Source organism: Sebastes umbrosus, chromosome 20 (assembly GCF_015220745.1).
Source record: "Sebastes umbrosus isolate fSebUmb1 chromosome 20, fSebUmb1.pri, whole genome shotgun sequence".
Taxonomy (NCBI): Eukaryota; Metazoa; Chordata; class Actinopteri; order Perciformes; family Sebastidae; genus Sebastes; species Sebastes umbrosus.
Window position 1 is genome coordinate 921,931 of NC_051288.1, and position 13,332 is coordinate 935,262.

Consider the following 13,332-nt stretch of genomic DNA (forward strand, 5'->3'; position numbering starts at 1 on the left):
CTCACGGAATCCTCTTCTCTGTGCCATCACCTCCGCAGTATAATCAGGATAAACGTAGACCCGATGCCCGTTGTAGAACATCTGTTGTTGCCGACTCAGTCGTAGAATCAATTCTTTCTCCTGGTTGAAGTGAATCCTGGCTATGATGCTCCTTGTCTTTTACATCCGTAGGTTTTGGCACAGGTATGCGGTGCGCTCGATCCACTACCACGGGCTTTGCGAAGTTGGTCACCCCGAGTAACTTCGGTATTAATCCAGCGATGAACTCCGTAGGTCTGCCTTTCTCTTCATCGTCGGGGATCCCCACAATCTTAATATTGTTACGTCTCGAGCGCCCCTCAATGTCGTCAATCTTCGTTAGAAGCCTTTCATTTCACTTTTTCATATTTGTCAGGCACAGCTCCAGCGTCTGAATACGCCGCTCGTGGTCAGAGCCCTGTTCCTCTGCAGCAACAATTCTTTCAGTCAGTGCCAGATGAGTGTTCATAAGAGTTTCAAATTTGTGGTCTAGTAGGTCGAATCGCTTATTGATTGATTCCAGAATTTTGTCGGATATCTTTTCCCACAAAATGCAGCGATTCTTCCTCCGCATCAGGCCCATCATGCGCAACAGCTGTGCCAGATTGTTTGGCGTTCTTTGTTTGACGCGTGTCAGGCATTTTCACTGATTTCAAAGTTGGTATGGGTGAAAATCACACAATGACTGTTAAAGTGGTCAAAACTATAAACACCACTGACTTCTTCAGGCAATTTTTAAACTAGACGGCAGGATTAATAAAGAAATAACTATTTTTCCACCCGGAGCTCTGAGAGACCCGACTACTCCATATGCGCCTCTCTAGCGCCCCCAGGGAAGCATTTCTATGCAGGATATTGGGTGTACACAACGTATCACCAGTTTGACACCATTTAGTGGTCAACATATGACACTACTACTACATGACCTGTATCTGGATCTGTCATTACAACACATGACATCACTGTAATGTATGAATAGTTTATAAGACCCAATATGGGACCTTTAAAGGTCTAATATATGACCTTTAAAGGTCCCATATTATAAAAAGTGAGATTTCCATGTCTTTAATATTATAAAGCAGGTTTAAATGCTTTATAAATACTGTTAAACTATCAAAACGCTCAATATACGGATAAATACACACAGCCCTTATTCAGAAATTGTGCCTTTGAAACAAGCCATTAGGATTTCTGTCCATTTGTGATGTCATAAATAAACAATATATAGATCATCATGCGGTTTTAAATGTAAACATTCTAAATGTGTTCCAGTTTATTTCCTGTTGCAGTGTATGTAAATAACGTCAGCTGACAGGAAGTAAACATGGACCCAACCTGTTGCCTGGCAACGCAATTCCGTTGCAATTCCGTTGAAATGCACTAAAACGGAGCGTTTCAGACAGGGGGTAAATACAGGTATATTCAGGCAGACAGTATGAGGAAAATAACGTTTTTTTTTAACATTACAGCATGTAACATGTTCTAGTAGAAACCCAAAATACAGGTATGAACCTGAAAATGAGCTGATATGGAACCTTTAAGATGGAACTTCAGTGATCCTTGTTGCTGCTTTCTCTGGTTTTTCCATCCTGTTCTCCGCATACATACTGTTGCTTTGAATACTCAGTGACCAGCCCTCCTTTAAAGCGTTTAGCTAATCAGCATATAACAATAAACCTGTTAGGTAGTCGATTTAGACATTTGTGCTTGAACATGAGCTTACTGTTAGTACTAGCAGTGAGCCTGTCTGCTGCCGACAGGTCTTTTCCTGGTGTGAGAAGTATTGTAGGTGTGAGTCTCCTCCTGAACACTTGGCTACAACGGGGTAGGGTCTCAGGAGCTTGTGTTCCCAGGAGGCTTACCACTGGTTTATGATCAGTCTCAGGGCTAAAGTGTTGTTCAATGCTCTCATCATGGAGAGCTAGGTGTAGAGGATTCCACCGTTTAAAAAAACGGTGGAATCCTCCAAAAGTCTCTTTGTTAAAATCTCCTGATAAATACATATATAGGAAATAAGTACTTGCAGTAATGCATAAGTAACTTGGTACAAAAACATGTACACATTTTGTGCTGTATACAGTCCAACACTCTTTGTCTACCTCCCCACAGGGTCTCACACCAAAGATAGATTCTCTGGCATCAGAAGAGATCTGTAGTCTACAGCAGCAGAACGGCATCCTGCGGGCCGTGGTTACCCAGATGAGGAAGGACATGGAGGGTCTCATCCACGTCCTGCCCTGTCCGCAGGCCCAGCCGCAGGCCCAGCCGCAGGCCTCTTTCCCTCAGCCAGTTCAGCATCCAGGGAGCCGCTGCCACCACCTCCGTCACTCCTACAGCTAACACTCAGATGGACACTGGACCACCAGCCCAGTCCACTAACATCTCTCTCAAAGTCAGCCCAGCAGGTGTGGACAGCAAAAAACCTACTCATTATTACAAATACTGTGGCAAGCTACGCTGAGCTTTTTATTGTTTAGCTCCAGGGGCCAGTTTGACAAAGAGAAACTAAAACTAATACTCAGACTTCAGATAGACGTCTAAATTAATCAGTTGCACAAAGCTGTCTAGTTATTGACTATACTGTATGTATATATATATATATATATATATATATAACTATTATATTGACATACACATCTGCATTGTTTGTCACAGTAGGTGGCTGAATTCTTTACAGTAATAAAGAAAGTAATCCTTAAGTAAGTAACTTTTACTGTGGACTGAAACTCTAACCTGTGATCATGTGATCATGTGATCATGTGATCAGCTGGTGAAACAAGGCTGCCGAAAGACAGACATAGTCATGCTGTGTCATCTTTTTCCTCTTACATGTGGTGTGGAATCCGCAGGTGGTCTGTGCTCAGAGAAACGTGCCAACACCTGTGCTTTGTCGAAGCAGGAGGTCAGAATGGAACATACGGAGTCTGCTCTCACCAACCTCATGGAACAGGTGCTGAAGGAAACCAGTAAACTAGTTGAAGTTGACCTGTCAGGTTCCAGTTGACTGCCTGGACCGGTGGTGTGGGGTTAAAGCTGCTGATCTCTTTAGTGCTGAGTCATGATTGTGGGCAAGACCCGTCCATCCATTGTATCTTAGTACTGTGTAACACTTTATTACAGGGTCAGTTCACCAGTCAGTTATGTGAGATGATGGGAAGATATTGGATAAGCTATGGCACCAACCCAGTTCCTTCAAGTTTCATCTCGTCTTCCTTCCAGAGTGCACTGATGCGACAGCTCCGAGAGGAGAACCTGTGTTTGCGGCGGCAGCAGCAGCAGGCCTCAGGTCTGATGTCTGGTGGTTTGTTTGACAGTGTGCAGGCTGCTAGAAGCAACCGTCCTGCCCTGCACACCAGACTGAAGCAGGCCGCGTCCTGCATCGCCCGTCTGAGCAGAGACAAACAGCAGCTGATAGAGCTGGGGAACCGCCTCCGTGCCCACATCACCACTGCTGGTACAATAACACACACACTGACACACACACGCACACACCACACACACTACATTAAAGAGCAGGCAGTGTTAATATGATCAGTATCAGTAGGTGCAGTAACTAACCATACAGTAATTCATGTGTTGGGTTTATGGGCTGTTGATCAGTAACTATGACATACTGTAGTGGTCTTAAAACTCACTTCCTGGGGGGCTATTTAATAAAGCGAGTTACCAATTAATCCAGGCTTTTATTTAAGGAAATCAGGTTTGACTGAAACCCAGCAGTCCATCATTACTGACATACTGAGCCTTTCAGCCAGAGCAAGATGCAAAATACATGCCCAGATTTCAAATATTATATCACATATTAACATGATGGGCTGAGGAACTGAATTACTTCAAATATAGAATTCATCTGCAACAATCTCAGCACAGTACCCCAGCTGACATGTCCAATTAACAAACACATGTTACTGCTTTAGGCACATGAGTATGTCTGTAAAATAAAGCATTTGACTGTAACGTGGAGTAGCAGTTTCATAATATGCTCTTATTTTAAAGACATTTCTATATCTATTTAAAGGGACTGTTTGTAACTTCTTACACGTATAATCATTGCGGGTCCGTGTCACAATGTTGCAGAGAGCGTCTAATTCATTCATGATTCAAATTCTACACACATCTAATATTTTTATTTTATGAATAAGTATGAATAACTCTCTCCGGGAACCATCACCTTAACGTGGTGGAGAGGTTTGTGTGTCCCTATGACCCTGAGGGCTGTGTTGTCTGGAGCCTCGTGCTCCTGGTAGGGTCTCCATGGGCAAATTGGTCTTAGGTGAGGGGCCAGACTAAGAATGGTTCACAAAAACCCCAATGACGACACGAGGCAGAGGAGGAGTTTACCCGGCCCGGAGGAAGCCCGGGGCCCACGTCTGGAGCCAGGCCCAGATGGAGGGCCCGTCAACGAGCGTCTGGTGGCCGGGCTTGCCACGGAGCCCGGCCGGGGATACCCCGAAGAAGGAACGTGGCACCCCCCTCCTCTCCATCCTGTGGGCTCACCACCTGCGGGAAGAACCGCTTGGGTCGGGTGCGCTGCCACACGGGTGGCAGTGAAGGCCAGGGACCTCGACGGACTGGACCCGGGCGGCAGAGGCTGGCTTTGGGGGACGTGGAACGTCACCTCTCTGTGGGGGAAGGAGCCGGAGCTTGTGCGGGAGGTGGAGCGCTATCAGTTGGATCTGGTAGGGCTTACCTCTACGCACAGCCTCGGTTCTGGAACCGTACTCTTGGATAGGGGTTGGACTCTATTCTTCTCTGGAGTTGCCCATGGTGTGAGGCGCCGGGCGGGTGTGGGGATACTCACAAATCCCCGGCTGAGTGCCGCTATGTTGGAGTTTACCCCGGTGGACGAGAGGGTCGCCTCCCTACGCCTTCGGGTTATGGGGGGGAAAACTCTGACTGTTGTTTGTGCGTATGCACCAAACAGCAGTTCGGAGTATTCGGCCTTCTTGGAGACCCTGAATGGGAGTCCTGTATGGGGCTCCAGTAGGGGACTCCATAGTTCTCCTGGGAGACTTCAACGCGCAACGTGGGCAACGATGGAGACACCTGGAGTGGCGTGATTGGGAGGAACGGCCTCCCTGATCTAAACCCGAGTGGTCGTTTGTTGTTGGACTTCTGTGCTAGTCATGGATTGTCCATAACGAACACCATGTTCGAACATAAGGATGCTCATAAGTGTACGTGGTACCAGAGCACCCTAGGCCGAAGGTCGATGATCGATTTTGTAATCGTATCATCTGATCTGAGGCCGCATGTTTTGGACACTCGGGTGAAGAGAGGGGCGGAGCTGTCAACTGATCACCATCTGGTGGTGAGTTGGGTCAGAGGGTGGGGGAAGACTCTGGACAGACCTGGTAAGCCCAAACGCGTAGTGAGGGTGAACTGGGAACGTCTGGAGGAGGCCCCTGTCCGAGAGATCTTCAACTCACACCTCCGGCGGAGCTTTTTCTGGCATCCTGTGGAGGTTGGGGGCATTGAACCCGAGTGGACGATGTTCAAAGCTTCCATTGCTGAAGCTGCGGCGGTGAGCTGTGGTTTTAAGGTCTTAGGTGCCTCAAGGGGCGGCAACCCTCGAACACCGTGGTGGACACCGGTGGTCAGGGAAGCCGTCCGACTGAAGAAGGAGGCCTTCCGGGATATGTTATCTCGGAGGTCTCCGGAGGCAGTTTGCAGGGTACCGACGGGCCCGAAGAGCAGCAGCCACTGCCGTGACGGAGGCAAAGCAGCGGGTGTGGGAGGAGTTCGGAGCAGCCATGGAGAAGGACTTTCGGTCGGCACCAAAGTGCTTCTGGAAAACCATCCGGCACCTTAGGAGGGGGAAACGGGGGAACCATCCAAGCTGTGTACAGTAAGGATGGGACACTGTTGACCTCAACTGAGGAGGTAATCGGGCGGTGGAAGGAGCACTTTGAGGAACTTCTGAATCCGACCAATACGCCCTCTATGGTAGAGGCAGAGCTGGAAGCTGATGGGGGACCATCATCAATTACCCTGGTGGAAGTCACTGAGGTAGTCAAACAACTCCACAGTGGCAAAGCCCCGGGGGTTGATGAGATCCGCCCAGAAATGCTGAAGGCTCTGGGTGGGGAGGGGCTGTCTTGGATGACACGTCTCTTCAACACCGCGTGAAGTCGGTGACAGTGCCTAAGGAGTGGCAGACCGGGGTGGTGGTTCCCCTTTTCAAAAAGGGGGACCAGAGAGTGTGTGCCAATTACAGGGGTATCACACTACTCAGCCTCCCTGGTAAAGTCTACTCCAAAGTGCTGGAAAGGAGGGTTCGGCCGATAGTCGAACCTCAGATCGAAGAGGAACAATGCGGATTCCGTCCTGGCCGTGGAACAACGGACCAGCTCTTCACTTTCGCAAGGATCCTGGAGGGGGCCTGGGAGTATGCCCATCCAGTCTACATGTGTTTTGTGGACTTGGAGAAGGCATATGACCGGGTCCCCCGGGAGATACTGTGGGGGGGTGCTGCGGGAGTATGGGGTGAGGGGGGGCACTTCTCAGGGCCATCCAATCCCTGTACGCCCAAAGCGAGAGCTGTGTTCGTAGCCTCGGCAATAAGTCGGACTCGTTTCCGGTGGGGGTTGGCCTCCGCCAGGGCTGCGCTTTGTCACCAATCCTGTTCGTGATATTCATGGACAGGATATCGAGGCGTAGTCGGGTGGAGGAGGGTTTGCAGATCGGTGTGCTGAGGATCTCATCGCTGCTTTTTGCAGATGATGTGGTCCTGTTGGCATCATCGGTCTGCGACCTCCAGCACTCACTGGATCGGTTCGCAGCCGAGTGTGACGCAGTCGGGATGAGAGTCAGCACCTCTAAATCTGAGGCCATGGTTCTCAGCAGGAAAACCGGTGGATTGCCTACTCCGGGTAGGGAATGAGTCCTTACCCCAAGTGAAGGAGTTTAAGTATCTCGGGGTCTTGTTCGCGAGTGAGGGGACGATGGAACGTGAGATTGGTCGGAGAATCGGAGCAGCAGGGGCGGTATTGCATTCGCTTTACCGCACCGTTGTGACGAAAAGAGAGCTGAGCCGGAAGCAAAGCTCTCGATCTACCGTTCAATCTTCGTTCCTACTCTCACCTATGGTCATGAGGTTGGGTCATGACCGAAAGAACGAGGTCGCGGGTGCAAGTGGCCAAAATGGGTTTCCTCAGGAGGGTGGCTGGCATCTCCCTTAGAGATAGGGTAAGAAGCTCAGTCATCCGTGAGGGACTCGGAGTAGAGTCCTTGCTCCTTTGCGTCGAAAGGAGCCAGTTGAGGTGGTTCGGGCATCTAGCACGGATGCCTCCTGGGCGCCTCCCTTGGGAGGTGTTCCAGGCACGACCAGCTGGGAGGAGACCACGGGGAAGACCCAGGACTAGGTGGAGAGATTATATCTCTACTCTGGCCTGGGAACGCCTCGGGATCCCCCAGTCAGAGCTGGTTAATGTGGCCCGGGAAAAGGGAAGTTTGGGGTCCCCTGCTGGAGCTGTTGCCCCCGCGACCCGATCCCGGATAAGCGGTTGAAGATGGATGGATGGATGAATAACTATAGAGACACCATTGGTTCTATTATTCTTGTTTCCACTAGGAGGTTACCTAATCTACAGTAATACTGTAGAATCATACAACACTATGAATGTTATTATAGTAAAGCCGGCGACTAAAACATTCCGATCAAGAAAAAAAACTTCAGCACAGCATACACCCTCTCTCCTGCCTCCTAAAGGATTGGAACATCCTCGTCACCGGCCGGAGGATGGAGGAGCTAGGAGCTAGGAGCTAGGAGCTAGTACAGTAGGAAGCATCATTATCAGAATGGAAAGCGTGTGTGTGTGTGTGTGTGTGTGTGTGTGTGTGTGTGTGTGTCTAACAGAAGCAGTGGAGCCAGAGAGGGAGTCCTCCACAGAGGAACAAGGAAACCAACATGATCGTCTGTTTGCTCTGGAGCAGCTGCAGTACCAGCTCACCACACAGGTATCTGCTCCACATTATATATGTAGATATGATCCTAAACGTTTAACCCTCAACACATCCGTTCACACTCAATTTCACAGGATTATTTTGTTTTACTAAATTGAAGCTAAAGATATTTTGTATTTCTATGTAAGTATTTAATATTGGACCAAAGAAGACACAAAGATCTACTGTACGATATGTGTGTGTGTTAAGTACGGAGCTGCAGTCAGGACGTGGTTAGCCTGGCTCCACTTGAAGACTGGGCACCATTTGTGGTTTCCCAGTGAGTTGATGATGGACCTATTTCTTGTAGTGGAGTGGATAACATACATTTTTCAGTAAAATCCTGCAAATGATGATTGCCGAAGGGTCGCTAAGCAAATATAAATGATTGACCACTTGAAAATCTAAGATGGCCGCCAAATCCACCAGCTGATAATGATTTCTCTCATAGAAATTCATCCAGTTGGTCGATTTGAGTGATCTTGGTGTCAAATTATTCTGTTTTCTAGCATGCTGGATTCTAATTTTGATAGTTTTAATCATTTAGAACTGCAGCATGGTGGCCAGGGAATCACGCATCAAGACCCAGTTGTTTAATTTTCCTGCCGAGAAAGTGTGTGTGAAGCTGAAATATCCTGCACGGTCATTGTGACACAAGGAGACAAAGCCATCAGCAACAATAGGAAGTCCTGGATGCTGTGACCCCATGCTCTCATGAGGAAGCAGACACTAAACTGACACAAAATGGCCTCCATATTGCAGTTAAAATTGTTAAAACTATCAAAATTAGATGGAGCAATGCTAGAAAACAGATACTTTGACACAAAGATCACTCAAATCGACCAAGTAGATGAATTTCTATGAGACATCGGCAGGTCAATTTGGCAACCATCGTGAAAAATGGCTGCCATCTTGGATTTTCAAGTGGCCAATTGTTTATGTTTGCTCAGTGTCCCCTCTGGAATCATCAGGCCAAATTTGGTGCTTGTATCACTATTTGCATGATTTTCCACTATCCGCTATAGGTGAAAAAAGCAAAAGAACAGACAGGTCCTGTCATCATCAGTGTGAGCTTGTCAGGTAAAGGGACCAGGCCAGGTCCACTAACCCTGCTGGATTTGACAACCTACATCCACTGTCACAAACTAGGAGAAAAGAGAAGAATCACACAACAGCAGTATATGATCAGAACCACAGACAGCCACTGAGACTGCTGTGTGAGAGATGATCCTGCTGTCGGTCACTTCTCTGTGCTACCACCAGAGAGCACTGTGGCTGCACTAATGGATGTGTGCCTTCAGGAGCTGCAGTATGCACTGAGGCAGAGGGCTGAACAACTCCTACCTGGAACCAACAACCAACACCCTGCCACAGAAGGGGCTGCCAACCCTTGGTCCCAGGGGCACAGAACCACAGAGAGGCCCGAGGTTACAGCATATATTTCAATTCACATTTAGCTATCTCTAAGATTCCAGACTTTTCACACGCTCTGTGTAAAACACCTGAACTCTCCCGCTCTCTTCTTCTTTAGAGGTCCAAGGACAAAGAGAAGAGGCTGAGCCGGTCCCAGAGCTCCATGGACGAGGGGCTGCAGCTCCGCTCTGGTCTGCCCAGGTCTCGGTTCTCATCAGAGGAGTCACTGCGCTCGTTGAAGGAGCTGTGGGAGAAACTGGACCACGGATTGAGTCCATCTATTTTCTCAGAAGGTAACCACCCCAGAATAACTAGGGCTCCACTGCTGCTAACTTTAGATATTTACTTTTTCATATTGCTGATATTTAGTCAATATTAAATCTTTATTTGGATCTTGGATATGCCTTAAAAATCACAGAGTCAGCATTTTTCCTGGTATCTCCTATCAGGTGAGAAAAAGAGCATGTTGACACCAGACCATGTTTGGAGCAGGTTGTAAATAATTCTCCACAGACGTTAGCTCTCACTGGAGAGGTCAATGCCTCCTTCTTATTCATAGGCCTCCGTCGGTCAGGGTGTGACCGTGGTTGAGGCATCCTACAGGTCTGGCTGTCTGGTACAGCGTCTCTTGTGACTGAGAAGCCCTATGCAAGAGTGGCAGTCTCGATCACAGCGGTCGCATCTGTGTGTGATTTCTGGTCTGCCTGCGTTGCTGCGTTCTTTCCTGCGGGCCCTCTTGTCTGTCGCTGCATCCTTCAGTTTTTTGCTCCCCTGTCATGAGGTGTTGGTGCAAGGTGCTTCTCCACCTTGTGCGGTCAACCGCAAGAGCCTCCCAGGACTTGGTGTCGATGTCTAGGGCCTTCATGTCTCGCTTGCAGACATCTTTTGAAGCGCAGGTGTCTGCTCCCAGTTGCCAGTTCTCCATAGAGGAGGTCTTTAGGGATGCGACCATCCTCCATGCGACCTACGTGGCCAGCCAGCGCAGCCTGCGCTGTCTGGGCTGAGTGTGCATGCTGGTGAGGCCAGCGCGGGTCAGAACCTCGGTGTTGCTTGTTTTGTCTTGCCAGGATATGCCCAGGATGCGGCGGAGGCTTCTCAGATGGAAGGAGTTAAGTCGTCTCTCCCTGCTTCACTGGACCTCTTATCCACCTCACTGTTTGGTTGTAAACTTTATTTCAGCCAAGGTGCACCCTCCTAATGTCACTGCATTATATATAACAACTGGATCACTAGGATCAGCATTGATTCATGGAGAGACCTTCGTCTGGTCAGCTAACATTACTGCCAAGCAGCTGAAATATAGAGTGATATTGTGCTTTTAGCTGACGTGTGTCGCCTCACTGTTTTGAGCGATGCTCCTTCATGACTATGTAGAGCGAGCACAAGTGCAAGTACAAGCGCGAGCCCAAGCTTGAGCACAAGCTCGAGCAACAGGACGCTGACTTTCGTTGACTTAACAGCCATAGGTGTCGCTGTTAACAAGACATTTCTGATTCTTACAAACAGTCCCTTCAATAAGTATGCCAGCATTCAGTAAATCAGCTAACTAGTGGGCGTAGTCTTCTGCTTTGGGGACAGTGTGTCCAACCGCTCCGTCCAGTACGAGCAGTGGTTGGATCAGTGATGGACAGATGGAGGGAGGGTTGTAGTCTCTGTCAGTTCTCCGGGGGAACAGTTTCTCAACTGGAGCAGCTGCCAGATCAGGCTCGGACACAGTGATCAGCATCATGCCATCTAGTCATTGTGAAACCAGACAAACCTTGCACAAGGTTTCATTGCACTCATGATAACTGGCCTGCCTGGGTCAGATAGTTTATTACAGATATCAACCAGCAGTTCATTTCACTGTGAGCCAGGAGGTACAGCTGCAACGTGGAGACCGAGCAAAGAGAAAGACACGTTTATTAAATCTGTACGTAGATAAGGGGAGGGGGTTGCTGCAAAAACCTTGTAAAGTGCTTCGGATAAAAGTGCTATACAGTATAATTACAGTCATTTACCGTTTATATATCTTTATTCACATCAAAATACATATAGGGATATAGGCAACCATGGGTTCATGTTCCTGATTTCTTTTATTCAAGTAGGTGCAGCAGTTAATGAGGAAATATCTAGTGATGTTAAAGTATTTTAAACCAGTCCTGCATCCACATCTGCTGGCACATCCTGGCACATCTTCACCTTTATTTCCATCTTTGTTCTTCCATTATTACAACAAATGGAACTATTCCACATTCACATTATTCTTTTAAAGGTCCCATATTGTAAAAATTTTGATTTTCATGTCTTTTATATTATAAAGCAGGTTTAAGTGCTATATAAACACTGTTAAACTATCAAAACGCTCAATATACGGAGAAATACACACAGCCACTGTATTCGGAAACTGTGCGTTTGAAACAAGCCGTTAGGATTTCTGTCCATTTGTGATGTCACAAATATACAATATTTAGACCATTACGTGGTTTTAAATGTAAACATTCTAAATGTGTCCCAGTTTATTTCCTGTTGCAGTGTATGTGAATAACATCAGCTGACAGGAAGTAAACAATGGACCCAAGCTGTTGCCTAGCAACGGAATTCCGTTGCAATTCCGTTGCAATTCCGTTGAAATGCACTAAAACGGAGCATTTCAGACAGAGGGTGAATGCAGGTATATTCAGGCAGACAGTACGAGGAAAGTAAAGTTTTTTTGAACATTACAGTATGTAAACATGTTCTAGTAGAAACACAAAATACAAGTATGAACCTGAAAATGAGCACGATATGGGACCTTTAAGACAGAGTTCCCCAAAATTCCCCACTCAGACACCCACCCAGACACCCACACATCTGAACCTAAACTTGGTTGGAGACACCAGGGAATGACAAATGTGTCATCCGTAACATCTCTCCCGTCTGCACCTAAAGGTGAGGGTGAGAGGAGCAGGAGGGAGGTGGCTGAGTCTGGTGGTGCTGGAGTCCAGATGACGGTGCATGGAAGCAGAGCTCCTATCCATAGCCAGCCCCCAACTGAGGTCCAGCAGAGGAACCCCTCTAAAACACACTCAAACACTACCAAGACCAGCAGACCTGGATCCGCTGGCAGGATGTACAAGATCAGAAACTACAACGTTAAAAACTGACACCATGTATAGGACAAACTGTCCGACTCAGCCTGTGAAAACTGTTGTATAAAATATTTCATGGCTCTAGACGAGCTGATTATGTCATAGTGATTCATACCAGAAGGCCTGCTGCATGTGACAAACCAGGGACATAAATTAGCTTCTTCCAAATGATCCTGGTGGCACGAGTACACACAAGAGTAACAGCATCAACAAGAGAAACACGTGCTTCAAATACCAAAACACAATATTCTTCATTACATGTCAGAATAAGAGCATATCTTTTATATATTTTACTGTTTCTTGCAACATCAGCACTCACGTGTCTGAGCAGTTAAGGGACCACAATAAAAATAGATCTATAGGCTTCTAGTATATTGTGTATGATCCTCAATAATATGTGTTAATGTATGTGTTCCCTCTGTATGTACTACTGCATTGTATTAAACTCTCTTTGTTTTCCCAAACAACAGTTCCAAGACTTGTTAGTCAAATTGTCTGTTAACTGATTGAACAGGCAAATATGACAGCGACCCATCAGGAAAATGGAGCCGATGTGGGCTCCTAAAGTCAAATCAAGTTGTGAATGGGGTCTTGACCAAAGTTAATGCACCCAGCAGGTTCAGCGTTATCCCCACTCTCTCTCCACACACGATCTGTCATCTCTCCACTTTCTACTATCCAATAAAGGCAATAAATATCAGAGGAAATCATTTGAAATAAAACCACCAAATAGACAATCATCATTACTGCAGGTACTAATATGAACTTGTTAACACTGTGATGAATCCTTCATGGTGACATGACTCCTCTCATGATGCTGCAGAGCACAATCCAATCCACTCTTCTG

At 47.3% G+C, this 13,332-nt stretch overlaps 1 protein-coding gene across 1 annotated transcript in view; it reads left to right on the top strand.

Annotated features, from left to right (window-relative positions):
- Positions 1–12,954, top strand: part of ccdc57 (coiled-coil domain containing 57) — a 46,829-nt gene extending 33,875 nt beyond the window's left edge. Inside the window, 8 exon segments of the mRNA XM_037755982.1 lie at positions 2,128–2,319; positions 2,321–2,423; positions 2,868–2,968; positions 3,238–3,472; positions 7,877–7,977; positions 9,264–9,389; positions 9,494–9,668; positions 12,286–12,954. Coding sequence (XP_037611910.1) covers positions 2,128–2,319; positions 2,321–2,423; positions 2,868–2,968; positions 3,238–3,472; positions 7,877–7,977; positions 9,264–9,389; positions 9,494–9,668; positions 12,286–12,500 — 1,248 coding nt within the window. The 3' untranslated portion in view covers positions 12,501–12,954.
- Positions 12,955–13,332: the final 378 nt, after the last annotated feature.